This window comes from Pararge aegeria, chromosome 6 (assembly GCF_905163445.1).
Source record: "Pararge aegeria chromosome 6, ilParAegt1.1, whole genome shotgun sequence".
NCBI lineage: Eukaryota > Metazoa > Arthropoda > Insecta > Lepidoptera > Nymphalidae > Pararge > Pararge aegeria.
The window spans coordinates 4,350,775-4,375,313 of NC_053185.1; the positions used below are offsets into that span (position 1 = coordinate 4,350,775).

A 24,539-nucleotide genomic window follows, 5' to 3' on the forward strand; every position below is an offset into this window, starting at 1 on the left:
TGGTAACGCATCCATCTCCTGATCAGCTGTTTAAATCATTAGCTAAATAGTTGATGAGGGGATCTTACTACCTTCTATATGTCCAATGGATTCTAAATTTGGTACCGCGTTACTTCAATGATATTGATATAAAGGTATCCCATAACTTTAAATATGACATGTTACAAACAATGTTTAGATTTCGAAGGTGGGTAATTAAACGGAATCCATTAGCCTCAATTACCTCTGCGGTACAGTCGAAGCGGTGCGATGCATCAATTATTTGAACTCTTTTTCTTCGAAGTACAATATTCGTTAAGCTTTGTCATTATTGTTACAGTGCTATCGAGGATGTAACAGCGATGTGCGCGCCGGCTGCCGCGGCGCTCTTATTAGCCGCGCTCACCGCACTTCCGTGTAAAGGTAGGTTCCCATGCCTTTTGGGTGACTTAAGAATTTAAAAAACATGCAAATTCACAAATTATGTTCAGTTGACAAAAACAGAATTAAGATGCTACACGGCTAGCATGGGCAGTGGACAATTATATCCCCGGGAAAAGGATATAAATGTATCATCTCCCACAGCTTTATCAACTCTCGGGCGCACAAGTGGAAATAATATCTAAATAATATATGTGTGGTCAGGGGATATAATCGGAGGATAATTTTTGTCTCCTGCCCGTGCTAGCCCTGCAGTGCTGCTAAATAAGGTTGAAAGAAATTAAACTTTAATAATATATGTATTTTTTACAGCAAAAAACGATTTTATACGTTACCAAAATTCTGACTAAATTGATATCCGCTTTTCTATATAAATGGTCGATATATATGACAAAAAGAAATGTTATTTTCAACCAAATTTCTGACTAAATGAATATCCGCAAGATTCAGTTAAAACATGACTTTTCTATATATAGGTCGATATAAATGACAAACTGAAATGTTATAATTCTTAACCATTATTCTGACTAAATGGACATCTGCTTTACAATTCTCACTATTTGGGCCTACCTAAGTAAATAACAATTTTATGGCAACTTACTTATATATGGCAGGAATATAAATTATCAATAGTCAAAGTGACAATATAAGCGGAAATATCTTAGAACTGGCTCAATATTCGATCCTTTCCTGTTTCACTGCGTCCAATTACGCATTGACAAATGTGATTTCACCCAAATAATAAGTTGTCAAATTACGACAGTTAGCCATAAAGGTTAGCCATAAAGGCTAGCCATAAACTATAGTCACAAACCGACAAACTTTTGTGGCCCGTGTCAGTGTCACTTATCTGGTCTAGTATTATTGCATCCGAATTAGAATTTTAATGCCAAGTAGTAGGTACCAATTTTGGATACCGATACCGGGCTAGATAAGTTTGTAGTTATGGCAGATTGAAGTTGACTCCTGATATTGTACTTTACTTGAAAGTTTATCTCAAGCTTAAACCCCTTCGTGCCAAAGTTATACTTACAGTATATATTTGTAATAATAAAAAAATGGATTTACTAGAACCGGACATAAATTAGTGATATCTTCATATTATATAGGAAAAGTATAGAAATCCTTTGTGAGGATGTATATCCTTCATATGATACCGAATGTAATATTAGATCTTTACTTTAGTTCGAACAATGCATTAAAACACATATTATCAGTCGTGGTTAAGTAGTACACGATTGATAAGTTTCTTAACGACACGGCTGCCTGGAAGCAGGACGTTCCGCTCTCTTCTCTCACTCTTAAAAAAAAAGAGCAATCTGCTGGGTAATCTAGCTTGTAATAAATGTATTTTTTTTTTATTAAGGTTGCGCTATCTGCACATTATCCTCTGACCTATTCTATGGTCTGCCCAGTGTTAAGATTATCTACAATAACTGCTAACTTAGAAATGTTGAATTAAATATTTTCTAATATAATTTTATTGAACTGCCCCAACTTGCAGGTCTTTATGCTTTCCTGAAGGTTGAGATTTACATTATCAAAAACATTCATTATTTTTATAAAAAAATAATAATAAGGATTTTAACGAACAATTTATAAAGGAGATTTTTTTTAATTTATAATTTTAAAGACATTTAATACTTTGAGTATGGATTGAAAATATTTATTTAAAAAAAAATCAGCGCAGTTAACTAAAACAGTTCTAGCTAGAAAATTCTGCCTGAAAACGGACGTAACTATGTAAGCTTAACGGCGCGGGAAATTATCTTAGTTAAACGGGAAACAAGTAATTCCAACCAGTAAATGAATGAAGTTGTAGACATCATTTTGTAAACTTAACATTTAAGAAATAAGAAAATTGCAAAAAAAAGAATAGGTTCTAGTCAATTATTTGTTTATAAAATTAATTAATTGATTCGTTTTGCCTTATTAACACTCTATTATGCAAAGCTCATGTTAAATTTCAAGGAAGAAAATCACGATTCTCGCTCTTGAGTTTCTTAGAATCTCCTTTTCACAAAACAGCAATATTTTTAGTAGCACGGTTCAGTAGGAGCTGTCGGTCAGCGTACTCTTAAATACGAAATATACAAATAAATTGGGAATGAATTCTCGAACAATTTCAAATTAGACTTTTCACTTTACTAAATCGTTTAAAATCTTAAGGGTACCTAATCTGATGATGCTTGCCGCATTCGCCTTTAATTAAAAATAACATTGGAGTAATAAATAAATATTTATTAACCGTAAAGGTCGGCACAAACGAGCAACTAGGTGAGCGCGATATTCACCAGTTTTCAATGAACTTCAAACCAATGTGAATATTTAAGACCTCTAGCTAGCCAGACTGATTGTAACTGAAAGAGGTGTCCGACTGGAGTGAAGTCGATTAACTCAAGTCAACCGACCAAACCATAAAAATATTTATTCACCAAAAGTGCCCCTTGAGCAGTGGCATCTTTATGTGGCTAATACTTCAACTCGGGCCACTCTTACAAAACAATGTTTATCTAAGTTTCTGCATTTTCGGAGTCTGTGTATTCGGCCCTGTCATCATCATACCAACCCATTACTCTACTAGTACAGGGCACGGGTCTTCTTTCATAAAAAAAGGGGTTAAGTCCGTTGTCCACCACGCCGGCCCAGTGCGTATTGGTGAACTCCACACGCATTTGACAACATTAAGGCAAACTCTCAGGCGTGCAGGTTTCCTCACGATGTTTTCCTGAACCGTTGAAGCAAGTGATACTTAGAAACACATAACTTAGAAAAGTTAGAGGTTCTAACCCGGCACTCCGAAAGTGAAGCTGAAGTCCTGACCACTGGGCTATCAACGCTTACGTTCGGACCCGTGATAAAATAAAAAGGGATAATTAATTGGTTTTTTTGTTATTTTACCCTCCAAAATATATTCTCTGAACACGTTTCTAGTGTTGGGCAACGAACAGCTTATAATTTTCTTTTGTCTAGCTTAAAGTTCATCGTATACCGTGGACTTTTGCAAAGTAGCACTGCTTCAACCCAATACAAAATAGGTTTAACTCGTAGAGAAGGCGGATCATATACAGGCGTTTAATTCACGGGCGAAAACGCGGCTCAACGTGCATACAGCTGAGCGTGCGCTTTTGACGTGACGACAAATATATAGTTCAAAGTAAGGCAGCCAGAGCATCGCGCGTTTAACGCATGAAATGCGCACACTATCTGTACAGTATAGTTACGTAACGTAAGCACGATTTTAACGCGCATTGAGCGCTTATGGTCTGAACGTACCCTAGCACTAACAGCTACGCGCTGCCCATTACTCGTCACTAGTGTGTGATGACCATTAGTCCAAAAAGATTAAAAGATCTAAGTTCGTATTTAGAAGCTATTTTCTTATTTGCATTAAGACGCCACAGAGAAATTAAATTGGCAAGACGACATCCAAAGGAACACGGTTCAAAAATTATGCTATTGTGTTTTAATTTAATAATACATACTTTATCACGTCTGGCTTGTGGAATTGTAGAACAGGCTTTCAGTAAATTAAAATTTGTTTATATTGTTCTGTCTGCCCTCTAAGCCTTCTTGTTTAATGTGTTTGTAAAGTGACTTTGATTTATGTTCTTGTTCTTCAACTGGAGATTTAAATTGCTGTTCCTTTTTCGCTTCATCTAGAAAACCTTTGCTTCACCTTCCTCCATAAAGGCACCTATAGCCCCATTGAGTCGGTCCTAACTCTTCTAAATTTGAAAACTTTACTACCTCGCCTTATTTTATAAAAAAAAACCTTTTCTGCAAACTTTCCACTTTAAGATGTGTCTCTATCGTGGAAGTTTTAAACGTGTTAAAACTTTAAAGAGAATTTGCCGAAAAACTTAACATCGAAAGGAAAGCGGCCACATCTTGTTTGTTTTTGGTCTTTTAGGAGCATGTTTCTGGCGAACTATTCAAACATTTACTGCAGTGGTTAAACTGAGCATTGCAGTGTGCTGAAAGTTTAATCAGTTGGGATTTTATTTGTACGTAAACATCATTTTAATGACTGTTAACGCGACTATCAGGTTTTCGATACAAAATAACTTTTACCAATATTGTATAGGCTGTTTTTTTATTACAAACTAAACACGCGCAATTTATCAGTGACCACACTTTTAACAAATCATAATAATTCAAAATCCAAAATTGATTTACTTCAAGTTGACCTACTGCATAAGCACTTTTGAAACGTATATTCACTATAAATAGACATAACTACTCAGTTATGTCTATTTATAGTGACTCTACTACCGGTTCGAAAAGCAGAATCTACCGGGGAAAGCCGGCAAGAATATACTTAGAGCGAGATGTACGTTAGTGAAGAAATTCCTGTGCAATTAATTGTTTTTATCCATCTTTACGGTTTAAGTAGTGCGTTGTTTATCTGTCGATCAGTTTTAGAGGTTTACTAAGTAGATAACTTTATAATTTATCTTATATCATAATAATAAGTGCAAGCCGTTTTTCGTTTAGATTCTCTCTCAAAACAATCAGATAGATCCTGCAGGTCCAATGGCGGTAAAAGGTTTTGCTTTAGAACCCCCGACAGTTAGATAACGATGAAATAACAGCATAACTTTTTTATCACCTGTTAACGTTTCAAATCTAAGCGAATATCGAACAACTTCCGTATATTTTTATCAAGTAACGATAAAGTCAAAAAAGAGCGACCCTAATCAAACGAGCTAGACAATTTTAGCCATAAAAAAATTACATTTATTAGGTATGAATACTTGTTGGTTTTTTATCTGTAGGTAAATAAAACAAGCGGGAAAGGACCCAAAAAATAACTGATTGTTGGTTACCAATTCATTATATAGATACTTCTACAGGCCGACTGGTACAATACAATTTACCATTGAGCTGAAAATGTTTTTTTGATAAAAATAGTAAGGCTTTTTTTAAGGGCATGAAAGCTGGGTATTGAAATAAATTAAACTCATATATTTAATTACTAATCTATATATATTTTTAATGATGAAAGTTTGTAATTATTTTATGCAAGAACTACTGAACCAATTTGACTGAATTTTGAAATGGAGATAGATTATATCCTGGATACGGTACGGTTCCCACGGTAAAACCAAAAAACCGCGCTAAAAACAACGGTACTTTTGGCCGTGGCATTAGTTGAAAATAAAGTTGTAAAAATGTAATTTGCAAAGTTCTGAAGTGCCACGAAATTAAAATTTTTTTTCTTCAACAGGAACGGACGCCGATAGCTCGACAATTTTAAATGAAACCTACGAAACAACGCAACCAACGATAAATAAGGTCTATCAAATGCTGCACGCCACCACCGGCTCACATAATGAAACGAACCCCAAGTTTAATTACTCCCTCAATGTTCTACATAGTTTCGAACCTAAGCATTTCTCTAGTATGGAGAAGATAGATAAATCAAAAGTAATGTGTTGTGGGAACAGCACAGACGTTATGTACAAAACTTTAGATAACGGTGCTATTGTCGGAAATGTGTTAGATAAGGACAGAATGAATAGAAAAAGACGGGTTGTGAATGTGTTGCGGGACGACAGTGTGCTGCGGGATAAGAATATTACGTTTAACGGTTATGCAGAACCTACGGTCACATTTCCAAGCCTCCAGCCGATGGCCCTTGAGAGAAAACGCAAGCCAGGAGAAGCGGGTTCCACTGCGCCACTTCTTAATTACATATTTGATACGTATTCAAACACGCATCAACATAGAAATGAAAGGTAAGCTACTATTTTTAAAAGGATTAAGAGCACTAACAACGTACATATTACACGTGTTTAAATATAGCACACACAAAATAACACGCACTTACATGCACGTCAATTACAGGTGTACATAGCGTCATGTAAACATAATTTAAAAAAAAAAATTGAACAAAAAAAATATTAAAATTATTAACGCATTATTAAAAGATGATATGTTTAATATTAACGTTTAAACATTCTTTAGAAGCAAGCTTATGAAGAAAGCTTATACTTAGCCAATAAACGAAAACTCCTGATTAAATATAAGTTTTACATATATGTATGTATATACAGGGCGTGCATAGAGGGTATGGAGATGATAAAAAATGAAGAAAATGTCCAGTTCAAGTTATAAAAACATAAGGGTAGGTTTTTTGTAACTCTTACAACGCCTATCCTGTTGTTTATAACTCATACTGGAGATTTTTTTCATTTTATATCACCTGCATACCCTGTGCATTCCCTCTATGCACGCCACTGTATATATAATATATATGCACCATCAAACTATTTTCTGTATTTGTTTTCTTCGCCATTGGTTAAAAGGATATGGCCGCCAAATTGTACACGTAGTTTTGTTGTACTTTTCTTTTTTTTGTACTTGTTGTGGTGTGCAATAAAAGTAATTTCATTCATTCATTCCTTCATTCATTCAAACTTATTTGAATAAGGGTGAAATAATTTTAAGCTCTTACGGTTATAACAATAAACGTTGTGTAATTAATTAAATCAACTCATGCAAGTGCAACTAGGCCTAACGTTAATACGGAAAACAGAAAACCTTATTTACGTCGATGCTTAAAATACGTTATAAATATATAAAAGTGTGTGCGTGTAACCTTTACGCGCGATTAAAGTAAAACTTTTATTATTATTTATTGATGAAAGAGAAAAAAGTTCACTTTTTTATTTTATTCTATCTATCTATCTATCTATTAAAAATTCATTAATATCATTTCATTTGTTAAATGGAATAATTAAGAGTAGAAAATTGAAGGTTAGATCTGCACATGACAATATAACCTTGTCATTGAATATTTTAGAATGTCGCAATCGTCAGAAAATTTATTAATAATTTATTACAAAAGTAATAAATAAACGAGTTTGTTCAGAGATTTTCAAAAAACTTTGCAATTGATTTTTTTTTAAACTGTTGAATTGTTATTAATCTTTTACGCAGCGTAAAGTATTTGTGTGACAAATTAAATTTCTGCACTCAACCGCAACTGGCGCTTTAGAATTTGTCATACAAATAATATTCTATTACGGAATAGCTCCAGGGAATTTAGATTTAAGTATTTATTTAATAAGTGTTCTGCGAAATGTTTTGGTTACACAAATTTAAAGAAAGTTTACAACTAAATCGCAATTAGAACTACACTTTATTATGTCTTTACGACCTGTCTGGCGCAGCCGTCAGCGTTGGGGTTTTAAGTTGGAGGTCACGGGTTAGATTCCAGGCAGGGGTAACTTAGGAATTTATAATTTTCGTAGGAGCCACGGTCGTAGTCCCCCACCAGATAGACTACGACCGTGGCTAGTTACAACGTTACCACCCTACCGACAAAGACGTGCCGCTAAGCGATTTAGCATTTCGGTAAGATGTCGCGTCAAACCGATTAGGGGTACGGGCTATATGTAAATGCCATACTCCATCATCATGCCATCTGCATCATCACTTAACACGTGAGATTGCAGTCAAGGGCTAATACAATTAAGCCATTCGACAAAGAGTAAAAAAAATATATCTCTGTCATTCCATCACTGGCCCACTTCGGGGCAAGGGTCTCTCAGAATGAAAAGCGTTAGGCTCGACCAAGCTATACAAGTGCAGATTGGTATACCTGGCGCTTGAAGTAGGTATACCCTGAGGTAGGAGAACTCTCAGGCATGGAGTTTTATTCGCGAATTTATGCTTCACGTTTAAGCAAGTGATATTTAATTGTTTAAAACGCACGTAACTCCGAAAAGTTAGAGGTGCGCCAGGAGGCGTAAGACTTACACATTAGGCTATCGCCGTTTTCACCATAGCCTGTTGTATAAATAATTGACTTTATACAATTTAGAGGTAATATATCTTCAAGATATGCGGCCGACTGGCGCATTGGGCTGCGACCCTGCTTTCTGAGTCCTAAGCCGTGGGTTTGATTCCCACAGCTAGAAAATGTTTGTGTGATGAACATGATTGTTTTTCAGTGTCTAGGTGTTCTGTATATTATAAGTATTTATGTGTATTATATTCATAAAAATACTCAACAGCTATCTTAGTACCCATAACACAAGCTACGCTTACTTTGGGGCTAGATGGCGATGTCTGTATTGTCGTTGTATATTTATTTATTTTATAAAGATATAACCGCTACCGGATCTGGATTATTTATTTTTATTTCCATCTGTATGTTTTCGTTTATAGAACGGGTCCCTGTAAAGGAGAGCTTATTCGAGCTACAAATTATGGTAAACGCATGCAAATCCCACGTCTGTCGGATCTTTTAGGATATTGTATAATTTAACATAATTTTTCGAAGCATAACATAGCGTTATAATAAATATGTAGCATAACTCTCTGCAAATCAGGATTGTGGTGTACCGTATACTTCAAAATACATATTGCTCAGAATTTTAGTAAAATCCACGACATTCCATATTTGATTCGTAACCCTAAAAGTAAGCTGTACCGGAAGAGTTTGAAGACTCAGCTGCAAGCGACGACTTATTCTTTATACCGACGCGAACTAAGTACTTTTTTCAAAAAATAAAAATATGGTCAATAATAAATATCTAAATATAGAGCGTATCATCGAATCACGAAAAAATATTGAGGAATATTTCATAAGAAATCCACTGTAAAAATGTTGAATTAAAAGAAGCATATTTATTTATGCAAACAAACGAATTCAAAACATTCTATGTGTGAACTTATGAAGATAAAAAACCGACACCAATAGGATCTACGCTACGCGACGCGCATCTAATAAAGTGACAGGAGTCACATGATTTTTAATTTTGCATGGGCTGTAACTGAATTTGATTTTTTTTTTTCTTTCATTCAAAACTATGGCAGTGGTTTACTCAAAAACTATAAGTTTTCGATTTGACAGATAAGTCTCAGAGACAGGAGATAGTGTACCTCTTAAGTCTGTGAAGTATTTCGGTTTTCATTTACTGTTGTATATTTAAAAAATCCTTCGTCATGAATGGTAACAAATTTTCCATAGCCAATTTGGCTTCTGCCTTTCATTTTTATGAGAACAATCAACGTAACTACGACACTGTTTTCACTGGATCTCGGGAATTATTTAAATAACAACAGATTTTAACATTTTGTCGTTTTTCCCACCACCCGAATATATTCGCAAAGATATTCGACAATACAGCATACATGCTGTATGCTGTATTATCTTATTACAAAAGTATTACAAAAATAATGTAAAAAAACAATATCAAAATCGGTTTATCCGTTAAGGAAATACCATGCCACTGACAGTCACACATATTTTGCATCTAATCAAAAGCGCCATCTATCTTTATGTGAACAAAGAAATATTTGACTTTGACTTTAATAGACACAGACACAACGAACATATAACAACACCGCATCGTTTGAAATTTAAAGTTGACGATAATAGACAATAATTAACTTATAATTTTCTGGAGATATAATTTTTCAGAGGTAATTTTTGTTCAAATTTAAGTTATGTTCATAAAGTCCGTTAATCCGTAAATTTCGCGGTCATTTTGCGTATTCTTTATTCGAATGCAATTTGATCATATCACCGAATTTTTGTGACAAATACCTACTTTGCGCTTAAGTCAAGCCAGCATATTTATTCAAAGTCTGCCTGTAATTATTTTTTTGTCACTATACCGATTTTCTCGAACTTCATTGTGAGATTAAAGTCAGTCTTATCATTCATCATTCACTTTTCAATTCACATTCATCAACATCATTGTTTATTCCAGTATTACACACTATTTACATGAACTCCGTTGGCTTACAAATGTAAAATACAAATAGTAAAGCTAATTTGATTTCAGCCGCTCAAGCATTACCCCTGGAAAGTTGTTGAGAATTTGCATTAAATATTCAGTTTGTTCACGGTACTTCATTGTTTGCGGCTTTAGTTTTGAGTTCAAACGAAATCAATAAATCAGTTCATTTCAGTTGGTTTGGCAGTCATTTACTAGCTAATATCCGCAATATCCGCGGATCGTAACGTATAGGTTAACGTTCTGTTATAGTTTGAGAACCACGTACTTACTCGTAGACGTAAATTAACCACCCGTTCGCACAGTGATGTATGCTAACCGCACAACCGATTAATTTCTACTCATATACATTCTAATAATATTATGCTGTAAAGGGCACCGTGTTTTGAATATTTTTTTTTATAAGGTTTAATAATTTAAAATTGTACATAGAAAATATAAATAAATAAATAAATAAATATACTACGACAATACACACATCGCCATCTAGCCCCAAAGTAAGCGTAGCTTGCGTTATGGGTACTAAGTTAGCTGATGAATATTTTTTTTTATGAATATAATACACATAAATACTTATAATATACAGATAAACACCCAGACACTGACAAACATTCATGTTCATCACACAAATATTTTCCAGTTGTGGGAATCGAACCTACGATCTTGGTCTCAGAAAGCAGGGTCGCTGCCCACTGCGCCACTCGGCCGTCGTATATGGGTAGATACATTTGTTTTATTTCTTATTCCACTACAAAAAGGTCCTGTAAAGATTAATAACATAACGTGATTATAGTCGTTCATCGGAAGCGGTGATAGCCCAGCGGTTCGCGTTGGACTTCGACTTCACTTTCAGGGGCCGAGTTCCAATACCAGCACCTCTAACTTTTCTAAGTTCACTTGCTCCCTGAGAGAGAAACCTTCAAGCATGAGAGTTCTTCATAATGTTCTCAAAGGTGTGTGGACTCCACAAATCCGCACTGGGCCAGCGTGGTGGACTACGGCCTTCTCATTGTGGGACCTTGAGGACATTGGGGTCCCGGTAATAATTTGATGATTGCATTGGCGTGGGTCAATACTTTTATTGTATCTTTCCTATAAGAGAGGTCATAAAAGTGTTCACTGCTTATAGCTGTGCCCAGGAACGTATATTATTTAGCTGAGGTGATGAAAAGGCCCCAAGGTCCTATAGTTACGTAATCTTATGCAATTTTTGAAGTTTTACTTTTTATGGCGCGTTAGGGAAAAATTATGAGAGTAAACTTTTACGATGCGTGCGCACACCGTCACGAAGAACCGTCACCCTGAAGCTATAAAACATTTTAGTTTTTCCAAAAAAGTTTTGACAGTGTACCTACACTTCAATTGTCAAAGTCTGCGGGCTCATTCCAAAATCTCAAATTTGAATGTGACTTGTGTACTTGTTGCTAGATAATGAGATAACTAGATAGATAGATAGATGGATAAATTCTATATAAAGATAACATATATTGAAAACTTAAATACTAGAAAAATAAAAATGCGCAAAAGATGTCTTATCGCTTTAAGCGAACTAGATAGGTTTAACTAGATAATGCGTTATAATAAAACTTTTAATGAATTAAATACTAAATGTATTGTTAGTGTGGTTTTGTCAACAAACGTTATATATAATAAGGCAGAATCAAATCAGATAAAATTTTACTCCAAAGAAGTATACCTTTTAACGCGTGTTAATAAATACACACACGTTTTTTTTCTCTTCTTTGTTTATAGAGTTGGCACCGGAAACAGCATATACGTAGCAGTAGGACCAGAGATCGAGGCTCTGGTTGGCTCCACCGCACTGCTGGACTGCAAAGTGGACGCCCTGCACGATAAACTGGTAATAAGTATGTTCTATCATCATTACCGAACATTTGATTCACTATCACTTTTTCATTTTCCACTTCAATAACAATTTCAATTTAATAATCCTCCGGAGCATCTGCCGGGAGACGACGACGCTCAACGAGTTGAGAATATTAAGTGGCCGTGGTTGGTCACAGATACCAAGCACACAAAATAGCTATTTTTATTTAAAAAAAAACACGTAACTTAAAATATATATATTCATATATATTTACCAAATATATATATTCATATATATAACACGTAACTTAAAATATATATATTCATATATATTTTAAGTTACGTGCTGGCCACGGGACAAATCTCGGAAAAAATCGGGACTCGGAATCATTTCAAATAACTACTCGATTATTTCTAAAAGTAAGGCAGCTTAAAATATCATTGATCATGATGATCCTAAAAATGAGATATTTTTTTAATATTTTGTAACAACATTCCTGATACATAAAAGTTTTTTGGAATTATAATTAGTAAAAGTCAAATTTGTGCATAAGACTAAATTTTCAAGAGATTTATCGACGCAACGAATTGGCAAATTTCAACTAAAGAACTGTATAAGAAATTCCTGAGTGTTTTGGAAAAAAATGTCATTTGTTTTACTTTTGTTACTATTATTATATCTACAATTCTCATAAACGATATAGTCAATGTAATATTTTTGTCTAATGAGGTACGTCGTCACAAATTAATTAATCGATTTCGTGACATAGGTAGGTTGGGTAACGTGCAAACTCAATATTTACTACTAACAATAAAACTAAACGGAAACGTGTGACGGATCCAAAGTCTTGACAAAAAATCTTACTAACAGTTCCTTTTCCCAGACAAAAACAACTAAGTTAAACACAACAAAAACATTTATGTATAGTGATGAAATTGGATGTAACATGGGCTTATTTCTTAATTCAAACTTACAAGGACACACAGTTTTGAACACCTGTTTACCTAACTCTGATTTAAAGTCTATTGTTTCATGTATGTATAAAAATAGAGATAGGTATGATTGTAGAACTAATTTAATATTATTAATTGGAAATAGAAGGAATATTAACAAAATAGAATTGATAAAACTTTATAATTTTTTAGATTCCCTAAATGTTAATAGTATTGTTATGTATACATTCCCATATTGTGAAAATTTGCCACACCAAGAAAATACCTGCAGATATAATTTAAATATGACTCTGTACAATTTATGTACATATAATAATAAAATTAAGGTTATTGACTTTAGCAAGTGTGCTAATGCTTATTATAATTTGTACAAAGATAGGTATCACCTATCAAATTATTTTAAACGACAGATAGCTGTTTCGCTATCATATTTTTTTACAATATCAGCCAAGAACTTGGCTAAACAAACTGCTTTTATTGAGCAGTGTCCCAATTATTCTGACATTAACATCTTGGAAATTATTCCAAGTAAATATACTTTAAACTAGTTAAGGAGACAACAGAGGTTTTCTCTTGCTTAGACAAAAAGACAATGGAGATATCCTCTTGCCTAAATAAAACAAATTATAGTAAGGAATTAAATACAATAAATTATTTTCATATCAACTTGGTGCACCAAAATATTCAATGTATTAAAGGAAAAGAATTAGAGATTGAATTATTTTTAAATCAGTTTAATATTAATATTTTATGTATAACTGAACATTGGTTAAAAACTCATGAATACATGTTTAATTTTGGTAACCATCATGTTGGTAGTTCGTTCACCAGAGTTACTGCAATTCATGGTGGCTCATTAATTATATTAAATAATAAGTTGAAATTTAAAAATAGAACAGACATTGTGAGCCTGTCTGTTGAACGAACAATTGAACTTGCCTTAGTGGAATTAGAGCAATTCATTGTTGTTACTGTATATAGACCACCCTTATCAAACTTTGAACTTTTTGATCAGGTTATGGATGAAGTATTATATGAAATATCTAAATCGAATAAAAACATTATTGTGTGCGGTGATTTTAATGTCAATATTTTAGAAAGTAGCTCTCAAAGTAGTAGGTTATTAAATCTATTTAAGACCTACAACTTATCAAATATGTTTATGGAGCCTACAACAATAACTGCCACTAGCGCCACATGTTTAGACAATATCTTCACAAATATCAACCCAATTACTAAAAATATCATAAGTAAATTAGATTCTGACCACTGTGGTCAATTAATCCAGTTCAAAAATTGGGAAAAAACATTGTCTAAACATAAAATAACTTTTGTGCCTGTGACATCAGACCGACTGGAGAAAATGAGAATAGGCCTTGTTAAGGACCTTTCTTTTTTATCATCTACAATTGGCCCTAACGCAATGTACACTACTTTCTTCAGTAAATTTATTACAATATTTAATTCCATTTTCACTAGTAAGTCTGTCATGATTACTGATACACTAGTTTTCAGTGATTGGGCTACGACTGAATTGCATAAAAGTAGACAAAGGTTATATGATCTGTACGCGATACGAGAATATAACACCAGTGATGAGTTCAAAACAAATGTGCAATTGTTTTCCAAACAATTTAAACGTGAATGCATTTTGGCTAAATCTATATTCATACAGAATAAAATAAAAAATAGCAGTAATGTTATAAAAACAACTTGGAATATAATTAATCAGGAGACAGGAAGAGTAACATCTCGAACTAATGACATCAAACTTGATGTAGATAACAAATCAATAACGTCAGCTTTCGAGGTTGCAACTGCTTTTGAAACGTTCTTCACCAACATTCCTGTCTCCACAACCAAATCATTGAAATCATCACCGGACACCGCTCTCTCTTTGTTGAAGTTTAATGTGCCTGAATGTAACGATACTTTTAAGTTCAGACACGTTAGCAGCTCAGACGTTATTAAGGCATTTAAATTATTAAATAATAAGAAAACAAATGACTTGTGGGGCATTTCCGTTAACGTTGTAAAGTCTTTGATTGAAATAATTGCACCTGACCTATCATTCATATTTAATAATTGTATAGACTGTGGTGTGTTTCCTGATTTAATGAAACATAGCAAACTAGTTCCGTTGTTCAAATCGGGTAGTACTACCGACCCCTCTAACTTTAGACCAATATCTGTACTACCTACTCTCAGTAAAATCTTTGAAAAACTTATATTAAATCAATTACTTCACTTTTTTAATAAGAACGATTTATTGCACGGGCAGCAATTTGGTTTTACACGGGGTCGCTCAACAACCGATGCTGGTGTTGAGTTAGTAAAAAATATATTTGAAGCCTGAGAGAAGTCACGGGACGCACTTGGCGTCTTCTGTGACTTGTCCAAGGCTTTCGATTGTGTACAACATGAAACATTAATCAGGAAACTACACCACTATGGAATTCGGGGCATAGCTCTAGATTTAATGATTTCCTATCTTAATGATAGAATTCAAAAAGTTGACGTGAACGGAAAGCGGTCTAACGGGTCATTTGTGCAAATTGGTGTCCCCCAGGGATCTATATTAGGACCCTTCCTATTCCTCATTTACATGAATGACCTTCCTTACCTAGCTGAGGACAATCACGGGATAATATTGTTTGCTGATGATACATCATTGATGTTTAAAATTAAACGTCGTGAAAAAAATCTTGACGATGTAAACATATGTCTCGCTAAAGTAGTACAATGGATTGAGGCTAATAACTTAGCTCTTAACGGAAAAAAAACAAAGAGTATTAAATTCACACTACCGAATGTTAAACAAGTAAAAACCATTGTACAACTTAATAATGAGGAGTTGGATTTGGTGGATACGACAATCTTTTTAGGAATAACTTAAGATGCTAAGCTTCAATGGGGCCCACATATAAATAATTTAGCGAACAGACTTAGTTCTGCAGCATACGCGGTAAAAAAGATTCGTCATATGACAAACATAGAAACTGCTAGGCTTGTTTTTTTTAGTTATTTTCACAGCATTATGTCCTATGGCATTTTATTATGGGGTAATGCTGCTGATATAGATTCTATTATCGTCCTGCAGAAAAGGGCTGTTCGTGCGATATATAAAATGGGCCCAGGAGAGTCATTAAGGGATAAATTTAAAGAAGTTAAAATAATGACGGTGCATAGTCAGTACATATATGAAAATTTAATTTATGTCCATAAAAATATATCAAAATTTAAAAAGAAAATGCACTGTAACAATATTAATATTAGAAGCAAAAATAAACTCGTTGTGCAGTTTACTAGGCTACACAAAATTGCAAATTCATTCAAGGGCAATTGTATATTATTTTATAACAAATTACCAAATGAAATCTTTGAGTTGTCTCTCAATAAGTTCAAAGTTTATATAAAACGTAATCTTACAGAAAAATCCTATTATAACATTAAGGATTATTTAAACGATAAAAAAGCTTGGGTGTGAATTGCTCTAGCTTCATAGCTTAATTTAAATTTACTGGAAGATGGTGATAACAAAAAAATAAATTTACCCGGCTAAGTTTGTTGTGGGCTCTTCTTAGACCAGGGCGCGTTTGGAACCCTCGTAGCTTTAGATTTAAGATGGCGAACGAAGTTATCACCATCCCGTTACAATTATGTAAACAATTATGTATGAACGCTTCATAAGTGCCTGTGATAGGCCTACATGAATAAAGAAATTTTTAATTTTAATTTGAATTTAAATAATTTGCTACCTAAAAAAAGCTTCGATGCTACTTATTTAACACGGCGCTAAAAATCTTAGGAGTAGAGCAACATGAAAAATCAGAGAGAAGGCCTAGTGAAACTAATTGCACGGAAAACTTAGCAGATATTATATGCAGATAAAGCCGCGGAGAACCTCTAGTATATTAATAAAACTTAATTGACCTATATAACGACTAAATTACATATGAATTAATTAAACTGTTATTATCTCAATTGAATAAACATTCTACATTCACATTCATATAACATTACTACATTCTGTAATAGGATCATTGTGATTAATCACAACGTAATTTACAAGTTAATATTCAAGTACAATATTCAATGATTATGTAAATACTCCAATTAATATGTAATACGAGCGTTATCAATGTAATACACATGATATACTGTACATTTTGCCTCGAGCTTTTTGTGACAGAGCTCGTCCGGGGAAGTTCTTACTACCATTCTTATTTCCGCTGCCAAGCAGAATTGTATAATTACAGACACATGAGGCTCGCCTTCCTTTCATGCAATGCGAAGTGATGAAGTTTAAGAGTGAAGTTTATGGGCAATGGTTTTCCACTTACCATTAGGTGCGCCACCTGCTGGATACGTCATTTATTGCCATGAACAAAAGTGTTTTCTATCCATAGCCCCCCATAGAAGTTTACTCCCTATACTCGTTACAAATATTCCCCTGCCCCGGACATCACGTAACATCATAATAAGCCGTCGGTCCCGGTAATATCACTAGTAAAATAAACCACGAGACAGGCCAATGACAGGTCTGGGGTCTCCCCTTTACCCACGCTGACGCTAGCGGCATGCCAGCTTGACTTTGCTTGCGCACTGGTACTCTCAATGAGTATACCAAGAAGTTTACTCACTATATTCGTTACAAATATTCCCCCGCCGCCGGACATCACGTAACATCATAATAAGCCGTCGGTCCCGGTTATTATCACTAGCTTGTGATATTTAGAAAGTACTACACATTCGTGTAAATCGATGGCTCTCAGTTCATGATGATGGTTACCCACCTTTTATTGTAATCCATGAAATGATTAGTCACTGGGTATATTAATTGGGTCAACCACTATGTATATAGATAAGAAAATACCCATTGAAGTAAGTTTAAAATTAATGAGTACCTGCGGAACCTCGAAAACAAATTCTTTTGCACGTGGAACAGCGATAAATATCAATGCAGTGGCAAAACCATTTAAATTATTTTAATGCTAGAGTCAATGACCGGAACAGCGCGTCACTCACAGTTATATGTGTATTATAAATCCAAACAAAAGATTATTCAATTACAAAGATATAATGTGGCCAGTTACCAAGATATGTTTTAATCTTTTTAATTTTGCAATAGTTAAATCTTTCTCACATTTGAGGGCTTGTGGAATTAATCTCTTTTGGGATAAGTGGCCCTTGTGCACGTCCTGCCCTTTTCCATGTTCGTTTGAATATATGGTACTTGTTCTGTAACAGTGCTAAATAAATGAATAATTAAGAATTAAAAATTATTCTTCAATTTTTCACGTATCTGGTTACATTCGTTGTACATTGTCAAATGATTAATTATCTTAACGTAAAATATACATATGCTATGATAATTTGATCATTAGATTTAGCAAACATTCGATATCAGGCAGGCGGATTATTAACATTTTACAAGCACTATAGATTTAAAATGGTACATTACTTAAAACTTTACTATATTCTTTTATATATATTTCTCGTATATTAGTCTCATTGTTAATGCATACACATTTATTTATAATTCCAACGCCATATGATACATCACATAGTTAATAGGTACTAAAGCTGAGTTGCAGTTTTCACAAACGAAATCACTTTAAATAAAAATCATAAGTAGAAGAGTACACACTAGCTGTTTTAGCAGTTTCATCCGTACTAATTTAAGGTTTGAATATGTTGTAAATAATTTTCATATAACGTTCCTCAATTATTAAAAAAGGTATTTGACAATCGATCTGGCTGTAATGAGCCAATTCAAACGTACAAGCAAACCGAGCATTGTTAAGTATTGATAAACATGTATATCTTATTTGTATAGTGAAGAGCAATTAAACGGTAACCTTGTTAAGAGGCTCGAGTGTAAGTAGATAATTGTGTAAACAGTGGTTTAGTTAAGTCCGCAGTTATTTATTTGTATACCATGCTGGAGTACGAGTGTATAAGCTACGGTCGCTGTTTACTTTCATAACATTATCACCATCATATCAACCTATTACCGGCCCACGGCACGCCGGCTACAGGGCACGAGTCTCCCAAAATGAGAAGGATTCAGAACATATTCCACCACGCTGGCCCAGTGTAAGACTCCACACGCCTTTGAGAACATGAGAACTCTCAGGAACGCAGGTCATCTTACGATTTTTTCCTTCACCGTTGAAGCAAGTGATATTACTTATAACTTGAAAAAGTTAGAGGGGTGCTGGGAGTCCATGAGAAGAAAAGCACTCAGGACAACTCCCTCTAATGCGCTGAAAGGACGACGTGAAGAATGTAGCCGGTTGAATTGGATCGGTTGATGGTATTTTACATCGGATTTAGACCTAGAAGAAATTAAATGCAAAATTGGACAAGTTAAAGCAGCTTAGTGTGACCCTAAAATTCTATTTCCCACGAGGTGTCGTGTTCTCAAGTGCTATGTCTGGTCTATTCTTTTATATGGATGCGAAACATGGATTTTAAAGAAGGAAAGTTGTAGACGGTTGCAAGCGTTTGAGATGTGGTCATTACGAAAAATGTTTATAACATCACGGAGACAATTCATCTCAAACGCTCAAGTATTACGAAGGGCCAAATGCCAACGGAAACTAATGAAAACCGTCATACAAAGGAAGGTTGCGTTTTTCGGTCACAGAGAGGATCCCTGTGCGAGTTTCCAAGGTTGATCCTTGAAGGGAAAATTGCCGGGAAAAGAGCGTCTGTGAGACCGATGAAGAAGAGGTTCGGCGATATAAGAGAGTGGACCGGACATACCTATCCGGTATTGAAGAAGATGGCACATCATCGTTCGATTTTCCACCGGCTGACCTCCGAACTTCAATATGAAGATGGCACCTAATGATGACGATGATGAATTGGATCCATTCCTCGCGAAAAGTGGAAGATGGTGAAGGAGGCCACCATTATGATTGAAAAAGGCTGACCGAGAAGAAGCTCCTTCCATCGCCCACGGTATAACTCTGAGCCTTATGACACACGCAGTTAGCGACCACGTTTCGGGACAAGTCTGGCTCCGATATAATTAATTCTACTAATTAATATGTAATGATTGATTGTAATATAAATCGTTCGTTATAGTCAATTAGCATTCATACTAACCAGGGATGTTCTTGCTAATTGAAGATATTATACAATTACATATTACACGATAGTTATCATTCCTAGTAATATTATTAATGCGAGAGAATGTGTTTGTCCTCTGGTTGTTTGTCTTTCCTTCACAACTTAACTAAGCAACCAGTCGACCTTATTTTTGGCATAGAGTAAGCTACTTTTTTTCCAGGACTTGTTTCTTGTATCGTGTAGTATAATTTTATGTCACTTAGGAGCATGAGATGGCCGGAGTAGATGTCAGACTCTCGTCGCAAACTCAAACGTTAAACGTAACCTTACATGCTCAGTGGGCGTTCTGCATTCAGCATTTCTTTGAATTTTAATTACTTTAATAAAATAACATAATATTGAGTAAAGAACAAATGAGTAAGATATAATAACCGTCTTTAAAATTTGCTCTTAAAGTGAATTGACAGTGATCATTTATTTAGTCAGAAATATAGCCAAGAATGACAAATCTTTCACTTCACTTCACTTCATGTTGACTTTACAATTATTCATCATCTCCTGAGGATGCTCCGGTTTCGAAGCGAAACGTGCGTAGAGGGTACATTGCCGAAGATCTGTTTGGTGTTGAGTATAGAGATTGAAGAAATTATAAATTACACCATACAGATTGTCCTGCATTTCGCGGAGTAAAGCAAATTAAGCTTAATTTTCATAATATATCATGGATTTCCGCAAAGTAACGCCTGCTTCTATCCAAAAATGTGAACGTTGCCAAGTGATCGTTACACGTCTTTGTCATTCTAAGCATTGGTGTGGGTTTACCTGCATTAGTACAGCATTTTATTGTAACAAACAGCTGATATTTTCTGCAACTAGTAGATAATTTACATAAGAAAAAAGGATAAATTATATCAGTAGATGTTTTCTTTTTTTCTTTTGAAAAATGTATTTTTTTTGAAGAAGAGACCACGCATTAAAAAAATTCATCGCTAACATAAGAGCCGTTTCCGGTCTACGAGAGATATAGAGAAAAATATTATCTGCGGTCATATCTATGGGAAAAAAATTAGAGCAACCTCAGGTTATTTCACTTCACAAATACCATTTCAAAGCAAGTAACTTAGCCATTACTAGTATATTATGAGTATCACATTAATGTTAATAAATAAAAAAGGAATTCGCTACCAGTTTGTTAGTATAATACAAATTTTGGGTATAAAGATGTAGCAAGGTCGCTTCGATGAGAGCCCGACGAGTTGCCCCGGGGGAAATACACTCATATTTCATCGCACTACAAGCAATAAACTTAATCAGAAATAGACTAACTCAGTAGTTTGTTGTACGTACACTCCGTTACTTTAATTAAATAGACGGCAGAACTAGCAAGTATCGTAACTAGCATAAATAACCATTAAGCTTTTATTACTAGTTCAAGGTCCAATTTTAAGGAAAACAAAAGGAGCTTGTCTTAACTTACCAGGTCACAATTTCAGCACCTTGGGACCCCCACCATCCATCGGTTCACCTAGCTATATAACTCGCAAACCCGCTTTAGCTTCGCAATGTCGGTAACTCTGATTCTTCTACGGATCTCTTCATTCCTGATTTGATCACGTAGCAATTCTATAAGCATAGCTCTCTCTACGATGGGCCACTCAACGGGAAATGCCGCTGAGTGGCCACCATAGTTAACGACCAAGCTTCAGAACCAGCGTTGGTTGCCCCCGACGAGTTGGATGGATGACATCAACGACTCGCGGCGACGGCACAATAACGTGGTATTTGGAACCAACTACAAAATACCATTGTCCAGCAGTGGACGTCCATTGGTTTTCCCACTGGTGGACAATGGACAAAAGTCTCGAATCTCATAAGAGGAGACTTAGAGAGTTAAACCTCCATGGTGAATCAATATCGGTTGGCAAGCTCTTAAGAATAATGTCTCTATGGTAAAAGGTCATGTGCGGTACGACGCGGCGGCTTAACGTGCTCTACTATGACTTCATTGACATTGTGAAACTAAAAACCTAGCTAACAAATTCAATCGAGAAAGAAGCCAAGAAAAATCTGGTCTGGTGAAAATTTTTTAAAGGTCAGCGTTTTGCCACAACCTTACCTAGAATTAATTTGAAAAAAAGATGTACGTTTACCAATCCATTTCGGATAGGTCCGAAGATTATGAAACCAAACCTGGTATTTGGGCAAGAGTCAGAGTCACTCAGTAAGCAAGTAGCGAAACTAAAGTGGCAATGGACGGGTCACGTAGCGCGACGCTGGACTAATGGACGTTGGCTTCTAAAGGTAGTAGTGTCCCGCGCTGGAAAGCGCAATGTCGATGCGCTCCTAACTAGGTGGACAAACGATATCAGGGGCTCGCTGCAGGCATAAAATACACCCCTGTAGAATTTGGAAGACCTACGTCCAAGAGCGGTTGGGCTATGGTCTTAGTAACGTCATTGGTCAAGAAGACTTGCAATCTAAAAAACTACTCATCTTAATATATATAAATCTCCTGTCACGATGTTTGTCCGCGATGGACTCCTAAACTACTTAACCGATTTTAATTTAAATTGGCACACCGTGAGCAGTCTGGTCCAACTTAAGAGATAGGATAGCTTAGATATATCATTATAGTCGCAATTTTATTTTATTGCAAATTATTTGTCTATAATTAATTGACAGTCACATGTACTCATTTAAGGCTTAGCGATACTGAATACGATAAAAACAAAATCAAACGCAGACGAAGTCGCGGGTAACAGCTAGTATAATATAAATTTACATGCTATCAATATTGTCCCAGGTATCGTGGGTACGTCGGAAAAACGACGAGCAGCCGATGGAATTGCTGACAACCGGGACACAACAGTACACGGCTGATGACAGGTTAATATAATAACAAGTAAAAAGTACTACTAGAACAGAAGCCTAAGTTCTGGCCATAGGCACACTCGGTCTATCGATAAAGTAATCGACAAGTGCTGCTAACGGTTTTTTACACGCATATTACCCCTTCAAAAAGTCAAGCAAGTCGTGCTTATTAAGATATTTCCATAATGTTGGACATTAAAATATTTACGACCCAAGCTTTTCTAATTTCTAATTTATTTATATTATTATCTACTTTTAAATTCGATTTTATATTGAAGCGTGTTTTTTTTAGTTATTTCATACAATTTATGTTTTATATTCAATTTTAAAAGATTGAGTTGTCTGGTGACAGACGGGCTGGATCATGTTGCGCAAATCAGCCTGGCTGTTAAGCGCAAAAATGCAGCCAGCATTCTTAGCATTCTACGTGGGCATGACTTGTACAGTATTAGTTAATTTATAAGTATTGAAAATTAAAGTTACTTTTAAAAGTATTACATAATATAATTTAGTAGTTATTCTTAAAACTATTTTGATGAAAAGTTATCATAATAGTGAACTATTTTCTATTTTGTTTAGATATTCAGCCCGCTACATACCACCTGACATTTGGAGGCTTCAGATAAAGGAAGTGAGGCCATCAGATGCTGCGTTCTACGACTGTCAACTATCTGCACATCCTCCGAGGACTGCGCGTGTTACGTTGAGAGTACCTGGTAAGTCGATTACAGATTGTGTTATCGAACGAAAGTTCAGTAAGAGGTATCGGCGAATTGGAGATCTGACGCAATTTACCAAAGTTACCCGTAGTGTACGTGGGAATCCACAGGGCATAGCTAGTCTTATATATCACCTACTCGTGCTTTCTCGTATTATCTTTTTAGTAGCGTTATCTAAATAAATGATCAAATTGTAATTCTAATTCAAAATTTCTTTATTCATGTAGGCCTATCGCAGGCACTTATGAAGCGTTCATACATAAATGTTTTCATAATTGTAAGGGGATGGTGATAACTTCGTTCGCCAACTTAAACCTAAAGCTACAAGGGTACCAAACGAGCCCACAACAAACTTAGCCGGGTATTTTTTTTTTTGTTATCATGGTGACAAATGTTCTCACACAAAGTAAATTTATATTCAGCTATGAAGCTAGAGCAATTCCTCAATAAATCCTTAATATTATAATAGGATTTTTTTTAAGCTTATGTTTTATATAAACTGGACAAAATTTACCCCAGAAGAAATGCCTTAAAAATTTTTACAAGTTTGAAGGAAACATCGTGAGGAAACGTGCATGCGTGAGAGTTCCCCATAGTGTTCTCAAAGGTGTGTGGAGTCTACCAATCCGCACTCGGCCAGCGTGGTGGACTACGGTCGTTATCCCTTCCCTTCATTGTGGGAGGAGACCCGTGTCCTGTAGTGGGCCGGTAATGGGTTGATATGATGATGATCATAATGGATCAAAATAATTCAAGTTTAATAGGTACACCATTTTATATGAACCTCCTATAACGAAAAATAATAAAAATTTACCGATTAATGCATTAAAACATACATTTTAATTCGTAAATTTTCATGACCTTAAATATAGCTTATTGTGTCAGAGCACGTCAGTACTATCGCCATGCTTAT

General features: G+C 35.1%; 1 protein-coding gene across 1 annotated transcript in view; it reads left to right on the plus strand.

The window, feature by feature from the left end:
- The first annotated feature begins 332 nt into the window (after positions 1–332).
- The window catches only part of LOC120624264, a 31,633-nt gene continuing 7,426 nt past the window's right edge, over positions 333–24,539 (plus strand). The window contains exons 1-5 of the mRNA XM_039890713.1: positions 333–402; positions 5,651–6,161; positions 11,928–12,036; positions 22,840–22,922; positions 23,487–23,623. Coding sequence (XP_039746647.1) covers positions 342–402; positions 5,651–6,161; positions 11,928–12,036; positions 22,840–22,922; positions 23,487–23,623 — 901 coding nt within the window. The 5' untranslated portion in view covers positions 333–341. The remainder of the gene's footprint in view (positions 403–5,650; positions 6,162–11,927; positions 12,037–22,839; positions 22,923–23,486; positions 23,624–24,539) is intronic.